Source organism: Aegilops tauschii, chromosome 6 (genome assembly GCF_002575655.3).
Source record: "Aegilops tauschii subsp. strangulata cultivar AL8/78 chromosome 6, Aet v6.0, whole genome shotgun sequence".
Lineage (NCBI taxonomy): Eukaryota > Viridiplantae > Streptophyta > Magnoliopsida > Poales > Poaceae > Aegilops > Aegilops tauschii.
The window spans coordinates 11349640-11374921 of NC_053040.3; the positions used below are offsets into that span (position 1 = coordinate 11349640).

Genomic DNA, 25282 nt, shown 5'->3' on the forward strand with positions numbered 1-25282 from the left:
GTTTAATAAGGCACAATAAAAATCAATGCCTTAATTAATTTAAAATCCCAACTAATATGAATGACGTTTTCTAAAGTTTGTTAGAAAGGGAACGATTTATTATGCCGTAAACCACCATAAGTCACTAAAAAGAATTGGGTCTAAAGAAATAGGTTTTCTGCTCGAAGCAATCCACGCCCACCGTCCACGTACCTCTCAAAACCCTCAGTGCATACCCATGGTAGAAGAAGCAGACGACCATGGTAGCATCACGAATCCCGAATGCCGTCGCCAAGGCAAGCAAGAGCGCGCCATGAATGCAAGAGGCCGGCAGCCCATGGCCGCACCTCCTGCCAGAGTTGTTGTGGCTGGTGCTCCGGTCAGTATTATACCTAGTGCATCAGTATTATATTTTCTCATAGAGGAACCATAAAGAGGGAGAAGTAATCAAATTTGACATAAATTGTTTGCAAACAAAAAAGTCATAGAGGTAGAAGTGGACTGTTGGCTCGGGCCACAATAAATTGTAGAAACACAAAGACTTGCATATTGGCCCAATATTGTCCATGTAGAAAAATGATTTCCCTATTTCTCTCATTGTTTCTACTAGCGTACAGGAGTTATTTCTCGATTAAAGCAAGATGTACGAGCTTTTCCATGCACACTACAATAATGGGTCGACCCATTTTCTATTGTTTGTTTTCTTGATCTCTCCTTGCGTTCGTTGGCTTTGTGCGCTTCGTTTTCTCTTCTTTTTTGTTATTCTTTTCTTTTTCGTTATTCTTTTGTTTCTTCAGTTTTATTTGATTCATACTCGGATTTTCTTTCCTTGTTTTTTGAGCGGTTTTCTTCGTTCTTTATTGGTGTTCACTGGTTTCTTCTTCCTTCGCTTTTTTTCGATTTTTTTAGTACTTTTGTTTCTTTCATAGTTTTCACTAGTTTTTTCTCGAATATCCAATTCGGCTACCAAGATCATCTACAACCTATGAACATTAAATAAAAAAATACAAAAATTCGAAAAATTCCAAAAAAATTGTGATGAAAGATGCTTGAGTGCGTGATGTCCGTGTAAAATTTCAGCTCATCCGGACATCTGAGTAGGTGTCAGCCAAAAAAAAATTCAGGTTGAACAATGCAAAACAGTAAACTTTCTCATAGACCCTAAATTTGTCAATTTTTGCACAGACATCACAAACTCAACGATCTTTCACCGCAATTTTTTTACTATTTCTAGTGACTTTAGTGTTCACTCCCAGGCTCATCTCAGCCCGGGACGCCCCGTCGTTTTTTCTTTTCTTTATTTTTTCTTCGGGTTTCTTTGTGTTTTTTGGTTTTCATCGGTTTTCTTTGTTTCTTTCTCGGTTTCATTGTTTTCCATTCTTCTTCACTGGTTTTTACAATATGAATGGCGGTTTCTAAAACAATAAGTTAGGAAGGGAAAGATTTATACGCCATAAACCATCATAAGTTACCATAAGAATTGGGACTAAATAAATAGGTTGTCGGATCGAAACAACCCACGCCCACCATCCACGTACCTTTGGAAACCCTCCGCGCATTGCCGCAAAAAAAAAGGGTCTATCTAGGACACATCTAGATGTGACATAGTTATGTCACATCTAAGTTGATGTCCACTCTGTTTGTGATCTATTTCTTTTGTTTTAGTTTTTTTTGTTTCTTGTTGCTACATTATATACTTGTGGGTGTTTAGATGTGATATCCTTAAAAAACATCTAGATGTGAATTAGACAAACTAAAAAATAGAAACCCTCCACGCGTCCCACGCGTGCTAGAAGAAGCAGGCGGCCATGCCAGCGGCGCCAATCCCGATAGCAGTCGCTGGGTCAAGCAGTTGCGCGCCACCACCGCAAGAGGCCGGCAGCCCATGGCCGGACCTCCCGCCAGAGTTGCTGCGGCTGGTGGTCCTGCGCGTGCCATCCCACGCCGACTGCGTCCGCCTCCGCGCCGTGTGCCGGCCGTGGCGCTCCGCGGCGAGCGACCTGCCCCCGCTGCTGCCATGGCTCGCCCTCCGCGACGGCACCTTCCTCAGCCTCCCCGGTGGCGTTGTCCACCTCCTGCCCGCCATCCCAGCCAATGTGGCCAGGCGTGTCTCCACCGGCGGCATGCTCTTCCTCTTGCACGACGACGGCGGCTGCTCCCTCATGAACCCTCTCACCGGGGAGACGACCCCGCAACACGTCGACCACGACATCCTCTGGTTTCAGGTGACAAGATTGAATCCCCTCTACCTCATCCCGTACAACATCCGCAAGATTGTGGTTTCGGACAACATGTTCGTCGTTTCAAGCTGCAACTACTCCCGATTGCACATCTTTACCCGCGGGCCGCGGCCGCAAGTAGGCTCCATTAAGCTGTCTCCGTTGATTCCGGATGGCATGGCACTCTTCAAAGGCAAGCTCTATCTGCTCACTGGTTGTTTGACTTCGCCGGATGCGCACCGGGAGCTCCATGTCCTGGACTTGAGGTCGGGCCTGCAGCACCAACCATCCGTCCAATGCTGTATACCAGGCACCACAACAGATTGCTTCTCGGACGGCGTCTACAAGCGCTATTACTACTTGGTCGTGTCCGGTGACCGGCTGCTCATGGTTGAACGGGAGATCGAAGTGGACCGCGTCTCTAATAAACGAATCCGGACTCGGTGGCTCAAGGTCTTCGAGGCAATGGACCTGGACTTGGACTGCGGCCATGGACGTTGGAGGAAGGTTGATAGGTTGAAGGGGCGTGCTCTTTTTCTCAGCCTAGAATGCTCTTTCTCGCTCCCAGCTTCTGTTGATGGCTGTGCGGTTGGAGTTGGAGCTCAGGAAGACTGCGTCTACTTTGTAAGAGAGCTTAAGCTCAGCACTCACCCTACATGTTTGACAAAGGCCGAGGGCGATCATCTCTGTTGCGGCGTGTACAAAATCATAGACCAGACCGTGGCGCCATTACCGACAGAGATGCTGGCCAAGACAGCGGTATCACATGCCGGTCCATGGTCCTTGACCTGGTTCCCTTTGCCCCCAAACTGACCAGTAATTCACTAGCAAACATGCACGTGCATCGCAACGGGAGAAGAAAATGACATTTTCATATTTAGCGAGAATTGTATGTATTTGCAAAACACAAAAGATCAAAGAATAAATGGGTTTTCTATAGATCAATGTAAGTTTCTGAAGGAGGTTATATACATGTTGTTAAGACTTGAGAGGAAGATCTGTGAGGATCTGACGTCTTCCATGTTGCATCTCAGAAACTTCGATTGGATCCTGAGAACTCCTGTTTAGGGAAGGTTAATTGTTGGCTTCTTCTTTTCTGCCATTTCATCGTGTGTTGGAGCTTTTCTTCAGTACCTGACTGCAGGGAGAAACCAAGATATGTGCTTGAACTATTAATTTAAGTCCTTTCTACCAGTGCGATCATCTATGTGCTTTCCGGTTTCCTTGTGCATTGCTGGTGAACAACTTAATGTTATGTTTCTTTTTCTTTTGAGACTTCATACTTTAGCTGCAGTATCAGGTATTTAAAATAGTTAGTGTATATAGGCCACAAGTACAAGAATCCAGCTGTTTCATTATAACTGTAGCACCTACTCCAAATAGTGATACTGAATGATGGAATTACCTTCTCAAATACTGAATGCGTCTAGTTTTAGGTTTTTCAATAGTTCATTGCCCTGACTAAAATAAGGATTGTGACATTGGTTATAGTTTCGTGGCAACTTAATTACAGGCTGCAATTATGAATCCAAAATTTATATTAGTGCTAGAGCACAATCGCTGTGCACACAGTACAGGAAACAATTGGCATATACACGATACAGAAGAAATTTGGAGTATATAGTATACGGGCGCAATCAGCATACAGAGGTCCTGGACTTTGAAGAAATCTGCAACATATCAAAGGAGAGAGAAGAGAGGGATGTGAGAGCTCACCCACACTACTGGAAAAATTGCCGTTACCTAGTTCTTTTGTATTTGCCGAGTACGAGAACATGGGATCATGGCAAAAGACATCTAAGCCGAGTACGGGTCTCGGCACACACTAGGACACGACACATGGGAAGTTCTGCTGAGCCCCGCCGGTATACACTCGGCAAACATAAAGGCACTCGGCTTATGCATGGTATGCCGAGAGCCCTGTAGAAGGCACCCGGTAAAGAGGAGCCACGTGGCACGACTGTTTGCAGCTGACGGCCCCGTGATGGTGGGCAGTTTTTGCCGAGATCCCCGATGAAAGGTACTTGGCAATCTATGTGGTATTTAAACCGGCCAAACCCTAGCGGCCGCTCCCATTCTACTCTCGATCGTCGGCAGGCTACCGCTCATCCCCACGTGGTTCCGTCGCCGCCTCTCCACCGCCGGGCCTATACGTTCCCACCGGCTGCCGCCGTGCGAGCCAACCGGTCGGATCCGGTGTCAACCGAGGCCGCTCGCACCCTCCATGGTCCTTGACCTGGTACCTTTTGCCCCCAAGCTAACCTTACATTGTTAGTGATATGCAATTCAGTCAGTAATTAGAATTTGGGAGCATGTATACTCCCTCCATCCATATACATAGGGCCTAATGTGTTTTTAAAGACCGTCATTGGCTATTGATAAGATTAATAGTCTATGAGATGTATAATTTGCTGGTATGCTTTGTGTAACTTGCATGTAGTATATTATTGCTCTAACATGTAGTTAAAGTTTGGACGGGCTCTAAAAGATGTAGTTTTTGTGATAGTGATGAATCAATCAGACACCTCTTTCTTGATTGCCCTTTGGCAAAGATTTTGTGGAGATCCACATATCTTTTAATATAACGCCTCCGAATTCCATCAGCACGTTATTTGGGACGTGGCTAGATGGGATTGACATAGTAACAGCGAGACATAACCGAGTAGGAGTATGTGCTTTACTCTGGGCAATCTGGAATTGCAGAAATGATTTGGTTTTTAACAGAACAACAAATATTAGTTTCTTGCAGGTTATCTTTCGGGCCACTACACTCATCCGTATGTGGTCGCTACTCACTCCGACGGAGGCCAGGGAGCATTTGGTTACTGGTTCTATCTGATGGGAGACGGTAGCTCGGGCTATCTTCAACCGGCTTGGATGGCGGTCATATAATAGGATAGGTGTTTAGTTTCCTATCTGTTCTTTGCCTGCCGGTTGTGGCTATCCCTTTTTGTGCTTTCGTGCTCCTTGTTGAGCTTTTTGTTCCATTGTATGAGACTACGAGACCTCGGTTGAACTTTTTGCATTTTAATAATATGGCCGTATGCATCTTTCTGATACAGAGACCGGGGTAAACCCCCTTTTCGAAAAAAAAACATATAGTTAAAGTTAGCCTTGAAAAATGCATTATGCCCTATATATATGAATAGAGGGAGTATGTTGGATGCCTCTAACTAATGCTCAAGATAAACTCTTCTCTTTTGCCGGACATTAACTTTAGGGAGGATCAGTTGTGGACTCGTGGTCTCGTATGATTTTCTAAATAAAATAGTAGTATTTTTTTTGCAAGAAATTTTTTGATCTATTCATCTTCAATCATGGCAGTACAACGAATACCAGAAGTAATAGAGATTACATCCAGATCCGTAGACCACCTAGCGACGACTACAAGCATTGAAGCTAGCCGAAGGCGCGCCGCCGTCATCGCCCCTCCATCGCCGGAGTCGGGCACAACTTGTTGTAGTAGACAGTCGGGAAATCGTCGTGCTAAGGCCACGTAAGACCAGCGCACCAGAACAGCAACCGCCGCAGATGAAGAATAACGTAGATCAGAAGGATCCAACGCGAAGACACACGAAAGTAGACGAACAACGGCGAGATCCGAGCAAATCCACCAAAGATAGATCCGCCGGAGACACACCTCCACACGCCCTCCAACAGTGCTAGACGCACCGCCGGAACGGGGGCTAGGCGGGGAGACCTTTATTCCATCTTCAGGGAGCCACCGCCATCTCGTCTCCCTGAGCAGGACACAAACCCTAGCAAAATTAAAAGAAACGACTAGAAAATGAGCCCTCCCACCGGCTCTTGCCGAGATCCACCGCGCCCCCATGGCCCTAGAGCCACCGGAGAGGAGGCGGACCTGCGGGGGCGCCGACGGAAGGCAGAAACCCAAGCTTTTTTTTATGGAGAAGGAGGAGGCGTGTAATTAACATAGTAGTATTATCAAAGAACAGATTTCCTTTTCCAACAGAAACTGATACGTACGCATGAGCTAGCCACACTTCTGCTTCACATAAACTGAGAGTCGTTTATTGAAAGGTTAAGAGTGTCAAAGTGCAAGAGTGTAAGTTTTCTTTACTTGGGGGAAGCAACGAGAGTGCAAGGTTTTTCTTTTTGAAAAAAGGATGTACCCTGGCCTCTGCATCTGGACGATGCATGCAGCCATATTATTAATTATTCGCAAAGACCATATAAGGTGATACATCAATAAACCCGAAGCCACCATCTTGGAAACACGGTTGCTACTCATATCCCCTTGATGAAGGTGTACCGAATGTCCGGGCCTAATACCAAACAGATATCACACCAAAGCCTAACATCTAAAGCCGGATGCCCCATCCAAGCCACTACCTGGATGGAGTCACACACCGGTCTGGCACAGTCCCAGTGAGCACCGCACGTTGCAAGGGCCGTCACCTCCATCTTCCATCGATCCATCCTCAGAGAAGAACTGATGCACCGACCTTGCCAGGTCTCTCTGCCATCGATGCCACCATGACGCCAGATAGTTTCCTCCTCCCGCGCGAGTCCATCTCCGCCCATCGGACGCCAAGTCTCCACTGCGCCATGCCGTCGAGATCCGCGGCCATCAATGCGTAAGCTGAAGCACCGCTCCACCAAAGAAGCCTTCCACTGGTCCCTTGGCCCGTGTACACCACCACGAATGACGCCCCCAAGAGGGAAACGACACCATAGCGCCGCTGCCATCTGATCTACTGATCTAGGGTTTCCCCCGGAGGTAGCATAGAGTGGCCTTGAACTTCTCCACGACGATGCCTTCAAGAAGGGAACGAGCACACAGTGCCGCCACCGCCGGCCTTGGCATCTAGCCGAGAGCAGGTTTTCACCCAGATCTGTTCGAAGAGGCTCCCTCAAGCATCTCGTGCACGGACTGCCACCATCTCTGCCGGGACTGGATGAAATGGATCCAGACCGCCGCCGCCTGACCGGCCATGGCACCACCACGGTGCCTACTGCCGGCGCCGCCAGGCCCACCACGCTCACCTGTAGATGCACACCGGAACCGCCAGCCCACCCAAGGCCATCTGGGCAAGACAAGACCCGCGATCCCGCCCGCCGCCACAGGGGCGCCTCCGCGGACACCGCCGTCACGCACGCCGTAGGGATCCCGCCGCTCCTTGCCGCCGGATCTCCATCATACCATGCGCCGCCGCCGCCCGGAGATATCGCCACCACCGCGTGAGGGAGAAGGCCCGCCGCCGCCATCATAGGCCAGGCTCATGTGCAAGGTGACCTACTAAGATTGGACAATCAGAGACCCATGTGCTTTTGAGTTTTTTTGAAAAGGAGGATGACCCCCGGCCTCTGCATCTCGACGATGCATACAACCATTTTATTAATTATTCACAAAGACCTTAAAAAGTAATACATCAGTACTGAAGCCACCATCTTGACAATATCTGTCGCTAGTCCTATCCACTTGATGACGGGATACTGATAGTCCAAGCCAAACACCAAACAGACCTCGCACCAAAGCCTAACATCTAAAGCCGGAGACCCCAACCAAGCCGCATTTCTAGGTCTGGGGCACACACCGGTCTGGCGCACTCTCAGAAGTCGCCGCCGCCGTCTTCCACCGATCCATCTGCAGAGCAGGTACTAACGTATCGATTGCCAGGCATGTCGTCGACGCCACCACGGCGCCAGACAACGCCACCTCCCTACGCATGTCCATCATCACTCTTCCGTCACCAAGAACCTGCTACGCCATGCCGCCGAGACTCCACATCATCGATGCGTGACATGAAACGCCGCTCCACCGCTGAAACACTCCACTAGTCCCTCGAGCCAATGCACACCTCCAAGAATGATGCCTCCAAGGAGGGAATGTGATTTTGATGTTCACTGCCTACCTACTATCATGCAGCGCATCCACCCTTCTGGGATGATAATACATTTCTGTTTATTCATTTGCAGAGGCGGAGTTTACTCTGTCGCTAAAGTTTTGCTATTAAGAAGGCCGAGGGCGAAGCCGGTGACCCAGTCGAGATCTGAATTTCTACAACCTAAATTCAGTGCATGGTTTTCTCTGAATGTGGGCCTGCCAATTTGTATTGTCTTGCAGACATCAGAGGATTGTATGGAGGCCATTGTTGCCGACGGATTACTGCATTTTTATGTTAGATTTGAATCCTTTTGAATAAAATGACCATACAAAATCTCTATGATAACCTATGACAAATCTTTTTCTTCTTTTTGCAAATAAAATTTAGTGCATTCCTCCAGGGAATCTTTTTTTGCTATCTGTGACAAACTATGAGTCTGTGCTCGCTTACAAAGTACACGAACTCTTCCCGAGTTCCCGATCCAGCCACACGGCCATCAATGGAGAGTGACTAGAAGCAGTCTAGGCAGACAACCTCAACCTTCCTCCAAGGTCCATGACCAATAGTCTAGGCAAACAATCTCAACCTTCCTTCGAGGTCCATGACCACTGCCGCTGCCATTCATGTCTAGGTCCGTTGCCTCAAAGACCTCGAGCCGGCGCTTCCCGATGGGTTCAAAGAGACGAGCTGCTGTTCAATCTCCGGCTCAACCACGAGTGGTCGATCCCCAGACATGCCCTAAGTAGTAGAAATATAGCACTTGTAGGCGCCCCTCAACCAAGTAGCAATTCTAGCATATACTCCTTAAAACATCTTGTATTTGTTTACAGAGGGAGTAATAAATAATCCCTCTGTAAACTAATGTAAGACATTTTAGATCACTAATTTTGTTTCAATGTTGTGAAAGCAAGACCATGCAGCCAGCCAACCAAAGTATTAAATCTTCCAAATTTTGTTTACAAAGTTACTCTGACATCGAATTAATATGAGAGATCTTGCCACCGTAAGGAAAACCTTGCTCAACGACTTTTCAGGCACAAACCTGCTTGCACCATTCCAACGCATGCATCCTTCATGACCTTGCCTCCCGATAAAAACCGTTATTCTTTCTTACACCAAGGATGAAACCCCCACTCTCGTCCGATCTCCCCGAACTTCTCATAGACGCCATGGGCTACGTGTTTATCAAAACCAGCGGCTGCCAGTAGCTTCAGTCCGATGAGGTCTGCCTCCATCTCATTCCTAGATTGTATACAGTTAAAGCACACATGAGAGATGAGACCCGGCCGGTATATATAGAGCCTGTAACATGAAATATACGTGCGTACATGGAGCTAGTAGGGTTGGCAAACCGGCCCTAAAAAAAAAGTTCCTTTTTGCAATAATAATAGGAGATAGAGAATGTAATTGCTTCTTTCAAGGTGCAGAAGGTTAATTAATTATAATACCTTTGCACGGCCAGTAGGTCACAAATAGGCGGAATGATCCTTGAAACCTCCATGTAATGCTTTGCAACAATGTGTCCGGCCTACAAAAGAAAGCATCGATGAATCCCGTCCTCGCTTTCTTGATGATGACAAAAAACGAGGCGATAAATAAAAACCTATACCTCATGCGCAATAAGGGCGGCGATTTCAGCGTCCGTCTTTAGGCAGTCGAGCAATCCCGTGTGGATCACAATCTTACCATTGGGGAAGCTGTACGCCTTAACTTTGGCGTTATTGATGACGATCACCTCCCAGTCGAGGTCATCGAGATGCCTCGTCTGCGGCGTACCGTCATCTTCTTCGCGGGGGCTGCTCTTGGTGGGGAAGACGTCGTGGACTCCACGGATGATATCAGAGGCGATGCGGCGGACACGGACGGCGTTGGGGTCAGACGGGCCAAGGATGGCGTGTCCACGTTTCTTCTTGATCTTGTCGAAGAAAATGTTCCCAAACTTGGGGTGAACCGACGGAGGGAGGAAGACCCAGTGGACGCGGTTGGTGTAGGGCACCTTCTCGCGGTGGCAGGTGCTGACAAAGAACAACGCGGCGCCGGAGAAGAGGAGCCCTGCTTGTTTGGTGCCTGATGATGGAGCTGCCGGGGGATGCACGGAGTTGCTGCAGTGGCGGCGGGCGATCTGGTGGCGCCGGGAGAAGGCGGAGCGCGAGTTCCTCAGGAAGTTCATGCTGGCGGCTGCGGCGGCGTTTGATCAATCCAGGGATACGCCGGCGGGGGATGGCGGTGCGCCGCTTGATGAGACGAGAGGCCAAGACGTACGAAGTATATATTCCCGAATTTACCCTATGGGCTTTGCATGCGTACGTGCCAAGTAATATTGGGGTGTTGCACGTGCGTCCTACGGCCGCACGATCAATCGATGATCCACACGAACGGCTTTGCTGCGGTCACCCCTTCCCTCGTTAGATCGAGCGCTTCCTTAAAATTGAGTTATTAATCGAATATCCATGTCTTTCTTGTGCCTCGTCCCCACAACTCTCACATATTTTTTACGGGGACCACAACTCACACTTGCCCGAAGCCCAATACATTATAATCAAATTTTAGGTTTGAAGTGCGATGTGTGTTGAGTACTCATATGTGTTAGTTAGACTAGCCATAGTGGGAGTAACTTCAGCAGTAACATCGAGTCCAACTCAGCAAATTTGCTCATGTGGCAGTGAGTTAATGATGAAAGAGGTAGTTTGAGTAACTTAGCTAGTTACCATAACATCACATGTCCCAGTGCAATATGAGTCTATAACCTAATAAATGAAGCTTTGCATGACACAACACTTATGTTACTACCCACTATGAAGGTAGTAACATAGTCTAAGGATATGTGTATGTTACTCTTCATTGTGGCTAGTCTTAAGATGAAACTATGAGATACCACATTCTCATCGATACTTGATAATAAAGTGTACGCAATCTTCGTCAATATTAGGCCCACAAACCTAGTCTTTAATGGACACTATATGAGTCGGTGCATGAGTAAACAATGCTTATATTTTACTGAGACACGAATAGAACACTACATGTGGTTTCCTGTGCTAACCCTAGGAGGCTACGACAAACTTTTCCCACCAGACTTCACCAGTGAGCCCGTGGATTCGTCTCCTCTCTGCTTGCCGCTTTCGCGCCCATGGCTGGGAGAAGAATGCCGGTGTCTCTGCTCCGGTAGTAGTTTAAGTTAGGATTTTTTTAGTCCTTGCAGTTGCAATGCTCGAGGGATGGCGGCGCTTCTTCAGGTTTGTCTTCCATGCTTCGATCATCCTCAATTTCGTCCGTTTGGACTTAGTCGACAGAATTCCGGCTTAGAATCCCGTTGTCTCTTTGCGGCAGTGAGGTTAGGGTTTCTCGTCATGTGAAGAGATTTGACGTAAGGTGCTTCAGATCTATACAAGGGTTCAACGGCGACGGCTGTGGCTGTAGGGCGCTGGTCCTTGAGGGCACATTGACGAAAAATTCCTGGCTGTGATTAACAAGGCTCCGGTAGGAGAGCGGCGAAAACGGCGCGTCGACGGCTTGTTCTGGCGGTAGTAGTGGTCGTTCGATAGCCTCTAAATCTTTATTTAATATTTATTATATTTGAGATGCTTTGTATTTTCGATGAAATTTTATAATTGTGCTGATCCTTTTCGAAAAAAGAGCAATGGTTATGGCGGAAGCAGCTAACTCTCGTGGGTTTTATTATATAGTATTGGATTTAGGAATTTATGGTGACGCGAGTCTATACTTGAACCTCCCTAAAATCAAAGCAAATGCTAATGAGAGAACGTTCCCTGGGCAGTTTTTTTAAGCGTCCCAATTGGAGCTATGCATTTGTATGCATGCATTGTACATATAATGATGTAAGTATAATACAACTGCTTGTAAAACAACAACAACAACAACAACAACAACAACAACAACAAAAAAACAACAACAACAGCAACAAAGCCTTTAGTCCCAAACAAATTGGGGTAGGCTAGAGGTGAAACCCATAAGATCTCGCGACCGACTCATGGCTCTGGCACATGGATAGCAAGCTTCCACGCACCCCTGTACATAGCTAGTTTTTTGGTGATACTCCAAGCCTTCAGGTCTCTCTTAACGGACTTCTCCCATGTCAAATTCGGTCTACCACGACCTTTTTTGACATTCTCCGCACGCTTTAGCCGTCCGCTATGCACTGGAGCTTCTAGGGGCCTGCACTAAATATGCCCAAACCATCTCAGACGATGTTGGACAAGCTTCTCTTTAATTGGTGCTACCCCAACTCTATCTCGTATATCATCATTCCGGACTCTATCCTTCCTCGTGTGGCCACACGTCTATCTCAACATACGCATCTCCGCCACACCTAACTGTTGAACAAGTCGCCTTTTAGTCGGCAAACACTCAGCGCCATACAACATTGCGGGTCGAACAGCCGTCCTGTAGAACTTGCCTCTTAGCTTTTGTGGCACTCTCTTGTCACAGAGAATGCCAGAAGCTTGGCGCCACTTCATCCATCCGGCTTTGATTCGATGGTTCACATCTTCATCAATACCCCCATCCTCCTGCAATATTGACCCCAAATATCGAAAGGTGTCCTTCTGAGATACCACCTGCCCATCAAGGCTAACTTCCTCCTCCTCACACCTAGTAGTACGGAAATCGCACATCATGTACTCGGTTTTAGTTCTACTAAGCCTAAACCCTTTCGATTCCAAAGTTTATCTCCATAACTCTAACTTCCTATTTACCCCCGCCCGACTATCGTCAACTAGCACCACATCATCTGCAAAGAGCATACACCATGGGATATCTCCTTGTATATCCCTTGTGACTTCATCCATCAACAAGGCAAAAAGATAAGCGCTCAAAGCCGACCCCTAATGTAGTCCTACCTTAATCAGGAAGTCATCAGTGTCGACATCACTTGTTCGAACACTTGTCACAACATTATCGTACATGTCCTTGATGAGGTAATGTACTTTGCTGGGACTTTGTGCTTCTCCAAGGCCCACCACATGAAATTCCTCGGTATCTTGTCATAGGCCTTCTCCAAGTCAATGAACACCATATGCAAGTCCTTCTTTTGCTCCCTGTATCTCTTCATAAGTTGTCGTACCAAGAAAATGGCTTCCATGGTCGACCTTCCAGGCAGGAAACCAAACTGATAACTGCTTGTAAAACAAAAAACAAAAAATCTTCTTAGACTAAACCCCTGATTCACAATCCGCTTTCACCTTGGCTTCGAATAGTCGCGGGCTTCGCAACTAGATCTCACTCGGGTAATGTTCTGAGAAATTTTTCTTCGGCCATAAAGCTATTATCCGGTGATAAATGCTGTTGCCATGGTATTGTTGTCAAAATTGCCACCATCTTTGGATTGAAGTTACCATCTGGATTATTTTTTTTGAGAACCAATGAGCTTCAGTACTCATGGTTGGTGATTACAATCAAGCAACCGTCACTGGTACGCGTCGGTCCTAAACAAACGGTTTTTAACCCCTTTCCGCGACGACATTTGGAACCGCCGCCAAGTGAGTGTGGGCGATAGGGGGTCCTTCCCACACGACTCAGAAACCGTTGGGGATATGCCCTCCTGGCACACACGCTCGGCAAAATGAGGTCGTGTGCGACCGGCGAGCGCTCAAATACGGAAATACGTACAGTAGAGCTAAAAAATTACAATTATACGACGAAATTGTTTCCGGTCGCAAGTACTTCCCACATAGTCAGTCCCCGCTAAACGTTTCTGTTCGTATGTACATCCCACACAGTCGCTCCAAGGAAAACATTTCCGTTCACAGGTACATCACACACAATTTTTCCCGTTAAATCATTTGCGTTATTGAATGTATCACACACGGTCCGTAGAAGAAACTGTGTGGCAAAGGCTGTCCATCACACATAGTTTTTATGTGGTAAGTGTTTGCACAAGATGGCCTAACGCAAACAGTTTTCAAGACAAAGTCGTATGTGATTGTTCATTGATCCAACACGGTTTATTCCTAGAAACTTTGTGCGTTGCCTGAGGTCATCGCCCACAGTATTTTTTCAACAACCATTTGCAGTAGCAAAACCCAATTAGCAGGCTAATTCGCCATTAGCAGGCTAATTATCCGATTATTCATAATATATTTATTAATCTAATTGACATTTTATATTAAGCACATAATATATTTCATTTCCATATTAAGGAACCAGAATTTCATAATTGAAATACATCAGAGTACAATATGATATAGCTTCAGCATTCAGCTACCTCATTACACAACTGCGTTAGCAGCAAGTTTCACATGCAACATATAGAACCTTTCGAAGTTAGCATCATAGACGGTATATAGACAGATGCATCTCATCTGAAAAATTACTGAAGCGGAAGGCGAATATTGAGCCTTCATTCATGTTGAAGGTCTTTGCAACTTTAGGCCAGTGCCTGTGGATGATTGACCCTCCGTCGTTCATCCTCTTCAGGAACTCTTCAATATTCAACCGTGGGTGTTGTATGAAAACCTTCCTCGCCTCCTGACCATAAAGGTGGTTTGAGAGGTAATCATCAGTGAACTGCTTTGAAAAGGCCTGAAAATAAGGATGTGCATAAATATCTTCTCTATATTGAAAATGGGGCAAAGAAATAAAAAAAAGGCAAGGTATAATAGTTAGTACCATCTTGTAGTGAACTGATGTCTTCTTCATTGTGCAGACAAAGATTTTGTTGTTTTTTGTCGCTAATTTCTTTATCCTAACAATCTTTCTGAGTTTCTTGATTTGATTGATATTCATGGACAACATTTCCATATGCAAAAAGGGTCGAATAGTGGGTCAAAACCTCTTACAGCAAGACCTACATATGCAAGAGCAAATTGTTAAAAACCAAAATATTAGAATGGTTCCTATAATTACACAATAATGTGCTATTAGAGAACGGACCATGCACGTGCTAACCTCGATTGTAAACCTCAGTTCTTCCCATTGTTTCCCTGCAACACATATAAGGTAGTTAGTCATCAGTTTAAGTAAGGGTTCGCATACTATCAGTAAAATATGTTGATGAAAAATAAGCACATTGCAGACTCATCAGATTAATTGAAGCCACACGGAAAACCCATTTACCCAAACCAAGCATGATTAAGAATTAGGAAATATAGCACTTGTATATGTTTCTCATGTATTAAGTGCAGCCAAATTCGATTTATTCCTCACATGCACAACAATACAAAATTCTATCTGTGACAATTGGACATCGCATTGCAGAATTGAACCAAGCAGTTAACTAAACACCACAACAAATAAACCAAATATTAACTGAGCACCACATTGCATAATATAACATACTCCTAATAAAGATCAGACAGTTAACCAAATAGTTAACTACAACCAATTGTACCAATTGTATTTGTTTCTCATGTATTTACTACAGCCAAATTCACAGCCAAATTCAATTTATTCCTCATATAGTATATAATAACAGAATGCACCCATAACTATTGAACATCGCATTGCAGAATTGAACCAAACATTTAACTAAACACCACAACACAAATGAACCAAACATTCACTGAGCATCACATTGCACAATGTATAACCAAACCAAGCATGCTTGACAACTTGGAAATATAGCAATTGTATTCGTTTCTCATGTATTTTGTAAAGATAAATTCGATTTATTTCTCACATGAAAGACAATACAAAATTGCAGCCTGAAGAATTAGACATCATATTTGCATAATTGAACCAAATAGTTAACTGAAGATGACAACTAATTAACAAAACGGTTAATAAGTGAGCACGACACTGCATGACATATACAACATATACACTAGAGCAACAGATTGCATGGTAAAATTAGATAGCACAATTCACTAGAATGTGTGAAGGAAAGGCAGGTGCAGCACACGCAACGGGTAAACCGAGCATGCTTAACCGGCGTAGCTAGCAAATGGCAAGGTGCTCCTCCAAGATCTGGGGGTTGGCACGAATGGCAGCCATCGCGACCTCATCCGCGCATGCGGCCGCGATTTGCTTCTCCGCTGCCAAATGCTCCTTGAGATCCTGGCTATACTGCGTGCACCATGGCTTAGGCCGGCGCTTATTTGGTGGAGGGGTCGATGATTTGGGTGGAAGGTGTCGCGCTCGCGCCGGCGGTCGGGGCATGTGGGATGTGGAAGGAGGAGGAGGAGGATGAGGGTCGGGTGTGGATTACCTGCCTGGATAGACAAGGCCGAGCAGCGTGAAGGAGGGTCGCCGACGAGGAGGCGGCGCTGCAAGCAAGGAGTGAAGGTTTCAACTTGAAAACGAAGGCGGAAAGAGGGGGGAATGTGGCTTTTGGTAAGGGGGAGGGGGCGGGGAGGTAGATATTTCCGCGGAAGCCGAAAATTTAGAATCGCTTCAGCCAAAAAACTGGCGCGCAAAGTGTTATCAGACACGGTCCCTTATTCAGAACTGTGTACGATATGTGGACATCACAAACGATTCAGCTAGCTTAACCCGTGTGTGATGAGTTTGAACGTCAAAAGTTTTGGTTCGAATTTCCATGGTTACAGTGGTCATCCACGTCATTGCATAATTTGGGTACACAAAGGAGACTACAACACACCCACACTTCTTAATCAAGCAAGTTCAGCAATTAAACAGAGTTAGCTGACCTAAACATTACTCTAACAAATTAAAGACCGATGCTCTTAATTAATTAAACAAAAAAAAAGAGTACTACTACGGCTGGTGCTCGTCGATCTCCGCCGCCACCTCCATGTCCAGCTCGCACCCGACAGTCTCCTGGGGAAGGGGCTCCATGACATCCATCACATTGGTGCTCGCATTTTGCTGGATTCATTCTAGACCTTTTTGTGATGCATATTCAGTGGAAGGAGATGTTCCTATGACAACTCGAGATGATATGCTGGCTCAGTCTCTTGAAGGTGCTCATAGGGGTAGGGCATGCGTGCGAGTGTTCATAGGTGTGAGTATATGCCCGTGTATGTGAGGGGCTTCCATTATACTCCCTCCATCTTTTGAAAAGTGTACTTCCAACTTTGTTGGAAAGTCAAACATTTTTATGTTTGACCATATTTATATGATAATATACCAACATTTATGCCATCAAATTAGTAGCATTAGATTCATCATAAAATATATTTTCATCATATACCTATTTGGTTTCACAAACAATGATATATTTTTGCACAAACTCAGTCAAACTTTGAGATAGTTTGACCCTCCAACAAAGTTGAAAGTACACTTTTTAAAGGACGGAGGGAGTATAGTGTTAAAAAAAGAATATTTATATCCTGTAGTAACGCACGCATAAATACCTAGTATATAATAACAATTTTGTTCTGTAAAAACAAAAAAAATTATTCATTGTTCACGTAGCAAGCCAACGAATTAAATGTCATAAATTTTGTTTACAAAGTTACTCGAAAATTAATATTGGAAAACTTGCCACCGATGAAATAAATATTGTTTATGAAGTTATTCTAAAATTAATATTTCAGTCGACGTCTCTTCCGGCACAAATTTGCTTGTACAGTTTCAGCGCCTCCTCCATGACCTTGCCTCCCGATGAAAAACAGTTATTCTTTCTTACACCAAGGATGAAATCGGGACCACCAGTTTCCTCCGATCTGCCCGAACGTCTCATAGACCCCATGGGCTACGTGTGTATCAAAACCAGCGGCTGCAAGTAGCTTCAGCCCGATGAGATCCGCCTCCATCTCATTCCTACATTGTATACAGGTAAAACACGCATGAGACCCGGTATATACTATATAGCCTCTAACATGAAATATACTTGCATACATGTAGCAAACAGGATCTGGCAAACTAGCAAGTTTCAATGTCCATAATGAATGTAATTGCTTACATGTTCCTTTTTGCAATAAAGGGATGGAAAATGTAATTGCTTCTTTTAAAGTAGAAAACATGTACTCCCTCCGTCCCAAAATAAGTGAGTCAACTTTGTACTAGTTTTAGTACAAAGTTGAGTCACTTATTTTAAGACGGAGTGAGTATTAACTAATTAAATATTCAGCATACGTAAAATTGTGAAAGGTTAATTATAATACCTTTGCGGGGCTAGTGTGTCAAAGAACGGAAGGATCCTTGAGAACTCCATGTCATGGTTTGCAACAACGTGTCCGGCCTAATAATAAGAAAAAAAAGGCATAAATAATTCCATCCGTTCCACTTGAGGGCTACCAAAATCAAGCAATGATTAATGGATCTTTCAATAAAAAAACAGGCAACAAGGGAAAATCTACCTCATGTGCAATAAGGGCGGCAATTTCAGCATCGGTCTTTAGGCAGTTCAGCAATCCCGTGTAGACTACAATCTTACCATTGGGCAAGCTGTACGCCTTAGCTTTGCCATCATTGACGATGACCACCTCCCACTTGAAGTCATGGCGCTCCGGCGTCTCCTGCTTATCATCGTGGTCATCGTCGCCGCGGGGGAAGAGGTCATGGGCTGCGCGGATAATACCGGAGGCGATTTGCCGGACACGGACGGTGTTGGGGTCAGACGGGCCAAGGATGGCCGGCCCGCGTTTCTCCTCGATCTTCTCGAACATGATGTTCCCCATCAAGGCGTGACACGACGGCGAGAGGAAGACCCAGTGGGCGCGGTTGGTGCACGGCACCTTCTCGCGGTTGCAGGTGAGGAAAAAGAAGATCAAGCCCCACGGGAAGAAGAGCCCTGCTTCTTGGGGCTGTGCCTGCGCGGCGGTTTGAGAGGCGGCGACAGGCTTGGCGTGGCCGGAGAAGAGCCCTCGGACCGAGTCTAGGACCCTGGGACGCGCCGGCTGAGGCTGCGCCAGGTTTGAGTATCGCCGGACAGTCTTGAGCCGGGAGAAGACGGAGCGCGAGTTTTTCAGGAAGTTCATGGCGGCGCCGTCGTTTGACCGACCTATGGATACGCCGCCGGCCGGAGGATGAGGTGCGGTGCTTGATTACAGGCCGTGCGGATGATGCACGTACGAAGTATATATACTCGATTTTCCCTATCGTTTTGCATGCGTACCGCGTACGTGCCAAGTAATATTTGGGCTGTTGCTCCTGCGCGTGCGTCCAAAACAGTTACCTACGGCCGCACGATCAATCGGTGATCCACACGTACGGCGTTGTTGCGGTCAACCCTTCCCTTATTATCTGTGCTTTTTGTATGAAAAAAAGGAAAACTCATGTGTCCGTACGTGCTCCTCTTGCTGCCTCGTCTTCACAACTCGCCGTTGCCCAAGTGCGTGTCTAGCCCGCATACTGTATATCGTTTTCTATCTTCTATGGGAACAAAGAAAGACGATCTCGCCTGCCACCCTAAGAGAGCTTCCTTCCGCCGCCGTCCTCCGACAACTCCCCTCCGCCGGTAACCTCGGTTGTCGGAGGTGAAGGGGATCACTGGATCCACGCGTGTGGATTGTTTTAGGCATTAGTAGGTTATAGATTTTTGGGACGTGTGCTCACTTTGAAGGTGACAGGAATTTCTTTACTCATGTTTGCATCTTAAGGCAATGACCGTGTGGTTGGTGAAATAGTGTCTCGTTGGTTGGCTTGGTTCTCTCAAATGTTCAGCTAGATAGTATTATTTGTTGAGTCATAAATTCAGGACGTCCTGGTTTACATGGACATGATTTATACTTTCTTTCAGCCTGGCTAGTTTTTTTTTTGCGAGCCTGCGAGGCAAATGTATAGCTAGTGCTAGGTATTAAATTTACCGTTTGGGCAATCTTGTGAAGTTTGTAAATTTGCTTATGGTATGTATTATTTGCTTAGGCAAATGTATGTATTATTTTATCAGTAATAGTTCAGTTTGACAAGTAATCTAGTATGTTTTCCTAGAATCTCATGTTGGCATCTAGTTGATTTCGCCTTGCCCTGATTTTGTATAGGTTAGCTCTGATCAGTATGAGAAAGCTTCTACCCCAGGAGACTCGACCTCATTAGTATGAAAAATAATTTTAATCCTTCAAAATTGATATGTATTTCTAGTAAAAGTATTACCATAATGTGCTGATCCTATAATAAAGTTGTACATGCTTTTACATCCAATTTTTGATGATTTTCGCTGGAATGTGTTGAACACAAAGTTAAGTAGTAACCGTTTTTACATGAAACGAAATAATGCACACATCTAGGATTAAAGCTCATCTCTACTCCTAATGAAGGAGTTGGTAGGCCGGTGCCCGCGGTTTTCTTTCGCCTCACCTCCCACCACCCCCTCCCACCGGTTTATTCTTCCTTCCACTAAAAACATCCCGTTCGACCGGTTTTCCCTCCACTTTCTCTCAAAGTCTCAATTGTTTCAGTGTTCAAAAAACAAAGTCGCATCGTTTCTGCTCCATTCCAGATCTCCTTCCCTCGATTCTTGCTGATCCATTCCCGATCTAATATTTCTTTCCAAACCTGTGGTTCGGGCAATCCCGTGTAGACTACAATCTTGCCATTGGGCAAGCTGTACGCCTTAGCTTTGTCATCATTGACGATGACCACCTCCCACTTGAAGTCATGGCGCTCCGTCGTCTCCTGCTTATCGTCGTGGTCATCGTCGCCGCGGGGGAAGAGGTCGTGGGCTGTACGGATAATATCAGAGGCGATTTGCCGGACGCGGACGGTGTTGGGGTCAGACAGGCCAAGGATGGCGGGCCCGCGTTTCTCCTCGATCTTCTCGAACATGATGTTCCCCAACAAGGCGTGACACGACGGCGAGTGGAAGACCCAGTGGGCGCGGTTGGTGCACGGCACCTTCTCACAGTCGCAGGTGAGAAAAAGAAGATCAAGCCCCACGGGAAGAAGAGCCCTGCTTCTTGGGGCTGTGCCCGCGCGGTGGTTTGAGAGGCGGCGACAGGCTTGGCGTGGCCGGAGAAGAGCCCTAGGACCGAGTCTAGGACCCTGGGACGCGCCGGCTGAGGCTGCGCCGGGAGAAGACGGAGCGCGAGCTCCTCAGACTGGCGGCTGCGCGGCGTTTGATGGATGGATCCACTTGTTGCGCGTGCGCGTGGAATCAACTCACGCCGAAGTCGTTCTGCCCGCGCGTACGTACACCAAACCAAACCAAAAAAAAAAGACCCTCACTCAAATGGGGGCCTGCACGCACGCGCGCGCGTCAAGTTGATTCATCCACTTGATTGAGTTGAGAAATATATTTTCTAATCTAAATCCATTCGCAGATCCAACAAGCCACGGTTGGTTTCGAGCACGGATCCAGGGGGCTGGATCGGAGGCAGGAGAGACATGGAGCTCTTGCCTTAATTTGCTCTGCCTGCCTTGTCGACGAGGAAGTCTCCCATGTACCAAAATAGGTTGCGAGGAAGGAGACGGCGGATGGGCTGCTCCTCCGCCGGTGCAGGTGCCGCCGCCTCGCCCGCAAGGGAGGGACGATCCGTTCTCAACGAACGTCTTCCATCTTGATCAAGAAGCTCCTCGCCGCCTGACGCCCAAGTCCCAAGTCATAAGTCACACGTGTATCCCGCACACGGATGCATCACTACTCCTTGTATATATAGATAGACATGGTGGCCTGCTGGAGGCCAGCTACATAACAAGGTGGGGTCCAAGGCCAAAGGCAAAGGCCGTGCCACGGATCGGTGATGTGGCGCAAGCCGGACCGTCCGTGGCTACTTGATGGGCATCCCTAGGCGCGCATTCATTTCATTTCATTTGCATGAATGAAAGGGAATGGAGTGGCTCGGGCACATCGTTTAACAATAATCCTGCAATGCTAGGCTACCCGTCTCCCTCCGTAATACTAACTGCTCCAAGCATGCATGCAGCCAATAAATCACCCCATCCGAGCTGGATGCTGCTGCATGCAATCCTAGAGATACCTACTCCTAGAAGAAAGGCCAACCAGAATGGCTATAATCACGCTGCATGGATGACCACCCGGAGACGGGGGGAGCTAAGTTGTGACAGAGCATAGGAATTTGTTTGCTGCTTGTCATTCCAGTGCCAAGTTAGTTGCTGCATGCTTGCTTTCGCAATATAATGGCCTTCATGGTCTAAGAATGATGTACACCCTCTGTTTCCTATAGCAAATTGGCTTGCTTTCTTTTATCATGTCAGAAATAGACAAGGTGGATTACGCTCAATTGTTCTTTCTAATGTTCAAGCCTTCTCTTGTTTGATGTTGATGGACATAAGTAGTCTCTTTTCTCTTATTTGAAACCCAATGTTTGTGGAGCCCCCCGTCTCCGGGTGGTCATCCATGCAGCGTGATTATAGCCATTCTGGTTGGCCTTCCTTCTAGGAGTAGGTATCTCTAGGATTGCATGTGAAAGATCAAGGAGCCCATTCTTAAGTTGCCTCTCTAGGTATCTCTAGGTAGCTAAGTTGTGACGCTGCATGGCTATAATCACACACATCATTTTGGTTGAGCCCATTCATAAGTTGCCTCTTTTACTTGTTGCTCAACCATGTGTTTGTTTCAAGTACTAGGCTTAGTTTCCTATATGCTCATTTGCACTTGTTATAAGTTTCTATTGATTTTGGGGGAGCTATGATCCTATTTTGTGCACTTTGTATCCAAATACAAAAAGTCTTGATGCGCACAAATCATGGGGAGCTTCTCTAGTTTTTTTAGAACACTCCTCTGCTCATATCATAATATTTTTATTCTTCTGGCACGTAGGATCATTGGTCTAGTTGGTTCAATTGGTATATTTTGATAGCTTGCTTCAATTGGTATCTTTTGATTGCTTGTGTCTCTCTTTGTTATGTCCTTGTGGCATATCATTCTTTAGCAATCTTGGTGCCTCAGTATAGTTGGTATTCCTCCAAGTATTACCTTTGGATATGTGTATTGCATTCCACTCTCTTGTTGAGAAATACACAAAGTTTGGAGGAACACCTTTTATATTGGTCTTCTTAGCTTTTCGCCCATTTTGGCAATCGATGCCAATGGGGGAGAAGTTTCAGAGAGTTTTGTGGAGAAGTCTTCAGAGTTTTCTCCTTGCTTTGGTTTTGTTCCTAAGCATTTGCATCTCATACGCATGCATTATTGGTTGTTGCATTGCATGGTGATGCATAATTCCTTATATAAACTCTCTTGAAAGTGATTGTCATCAATTACCAAAATGGGGGAGATTGAAAGAACATGCAGTGCCCCCATGTTTGGTTTTGGTAATTGGTGACAATCTCTATGGACTAATGGTTTCCTTGAGTTATATTTGAAGGGTTTGTCCATAGGCTTTTCTTGGGGTCCATTTGTTGGTTTCAAGGAGAGTTTGTGATGACCAAGGTGCTATTAAGGAATTATCCAAAAATTGGTCTTGTGAGTGTTGAGCTTATTGCAAGCATGTCTTGAAGAAGAAGTGTGTGTGATCATTCATGTTTACCTTCAAGACATCATCCAAATGAAGAGAGTTGGAAAGATTTAAGGTTGATCAAGACTAAGTCAAAGAGTGAATCAAGTTGATCAACACACAAAGCGTAGAAGATGTACCGAGAGGGATCACGTGATCGCATGGTAAGGTAAGCATTGTCCTTTATGCTTTGTGTACTAACCCGTGGTCTACATGAGAGTTCTATGTGGGGTTAGGTATGTTTCCATTGGCTTGCGTCAAGAGGAAGATATTATACAACCCATGAAGGATGACATCAAATGGTGTTCGTCACCAAGTTTGCGTGTGCAAGTTCAAGTGGAGCATCATCAAAGTGATCTTATGCTTGAAGCTTGCCGTCCATTGTGGTGACAATGGATTTGTGAAGATGTGTCGAAGAGTGGCTCACCCATGGTGGAGTATGGGGGAGCAATCCACTAGTCTTCACCGAGCCAACACAATCAAGAAAGGTGGTCCAGCTTGAGGGAGTCAAGATCGTCATCATCCAGCTCAAGTGGACTATGCGCAAGGCAAAGGTTTGCCCTTGATAGGTTTTCTATTTTACCGGTCTCATGGTAGTTGTGGGAGACTGGGTTATAGGATCAATTGTCGTACTATCAAGGGGGGCTCTCGATGAGTAGCTTGATCGTATCGTTCGTAGAGAGCTCAAACCATTGCATCCTTGCATCTTTTTATTGGTTCTTGTTTGGTTCTTCTCCTTGTGAGATTTGGAGCTTATGGTCATTTTCATGAAAAGCTCGAGTTCATCAAAAACGGAGTTTACATGCATATTCTATGATGTTTTCGATGTTGGAGGTTATGTCTGTTAGGCATACCTCCCCTGCCTCTGCTTTGATGCTACTCGTTGTCTTGTTTCCAACAAGCTTGAGTTTGCTCAATTCAGAGCTCATATGAAGAAGTTATGGAAGTTCTATTTTTCTCCCTGCGGTAGTACCGCGGTGGCAGCGGCAGTACCGCTTGTAGCGTTCAGCGGTAGTACCGCTCCAGTACCGCTCTACTACCGCCTCGATTTTGGGTCTACTCTTTTTGTGTCGGGTTCAGCAGTAATCGCGCGGCAGTAAGGCACGGCAGTTTCGCCTATAAGCGGTAGTACCGCTCCGGTCGGACCGGAGCGGTATTACCGCTGCTGCATTACTGCCACTGTACTCTGCTCTGCCCTGCCTCTTTTGGTCCCATGTTCTGCTCCTCCAGCGGTAGTGCCGCTGGGGTGAGCGGTAGTACCGCTTATATGCGGTACTACCGCCCCAAGGTTCATGCTTTGTTGCTCCATTTCCCTGCTTCTTCCGCCCGAGCGGTAATACCGCTCGTGGAGCGGTAGTACCGCTCGTGTGCGGGCTGAGCACATAACGGTTGGATTTTTCCCCTCCTTTAAAAGGGGGTCTTCTTCCCCAATGAACCTTATCCTTTGAGCTCGTGTTCTTCCACCATTGTTGACCTTCTTCGAGCTTGCTAACTCTCAATCCCTCCATGGATTCTTGCTAGTTTTTGAGGGAAAAGAGAGAGGAGATCTAGATCCACATTTCCATCAATCACTTTCTCCTCTATGTGAGGGGAACCCCTTGGATCTAGATCTTGGAGTTCTTGGTGTTCTCCTTCTTGTTCTTCCTCTCATTTTCCTCCCTAGCATTAGTTGCTTCTGTGGGATTTGAGAGAGAAGGACTTGGGCACTCAGTGTGCCCTTGCCATTGCATTTGGTGCATCGGTTTGAGTTCTCCACGGTGATACGTGGAAGTTACAAGTTGAGAAGCTTATTACTCTTGGGTGCTTGGTACCCTTGAGCTTGTTCCTCTTGGGTGCTTGGGCGCCCTAGACGGTTGGTGGTGTTCGGAGCTCAATCATTGTGGTGTAAAGCTCCGGGCAAGCGTCGGGGTCTCCAATTAGGTTGTGGAGATCGCCCCGAGCAATTTGACGGGTTCCGGTGACCGCCCCCAAGGGTTGCCAAAGT

The 25282-nt window shown here is 46.2% G+C and overlaps 3 protein-coding genes across 3 annotated transcripts; 1 reads left to right on the forward strand and 2 right to left on the reverse strand.

Moving 5' to 3' along the window:
• The first annotated feature begins 1787 nt into the window (after positions 1-1787).
• LOC109762859 (putative F-box/kelch-repeat protein At5g24040) lies at positions 1788-3011 on the forward strand. The gene has a single exon (XM_020321738.1). It carries the CDS (start codon positions 1788-1790, stop codon positions 3009-3011), a length of 1224 nt encoding a protein of 407 aa, XP_020177327.1.
• A 6639-nt stretch (positions 3012-9650) lies between these two features.
• On the reverse strand, positions 9651-10217 carry LOC141025679 (mitochondrial metalloendopeptidase OMA1-like). Its single transcript, XM_073501591.1, has one exon. It carries the CDS (start codon positions 10215-10217, stop codon positions 9651-9653), a length of 567 nt encoding a protein of 188 aa, XP_073357692.1.
• A 7360-nt stretch (positions 10218-17577) lies between these two features.
• Positions 17578-18885, reverse strand: LOC109762860 (mitochondrial metalloendopeptidase OMA1-like). Its single transcript, XM_020321739.1, has 3 exons — positions 18265-18885; positions 18070-18146; positions 17578-17725 (listed from the first exon to the last, which is right to left on the reverse strand). Exons 1-3 carry the CDS (start codon positions 18883-18885, stop codon positions 17578-17580), a joined length of 846 nt encoding a protein of 281 aa, XP_020177328.1.
• Positions 18886-25282: the final 6397 nt, after the last annotated feature.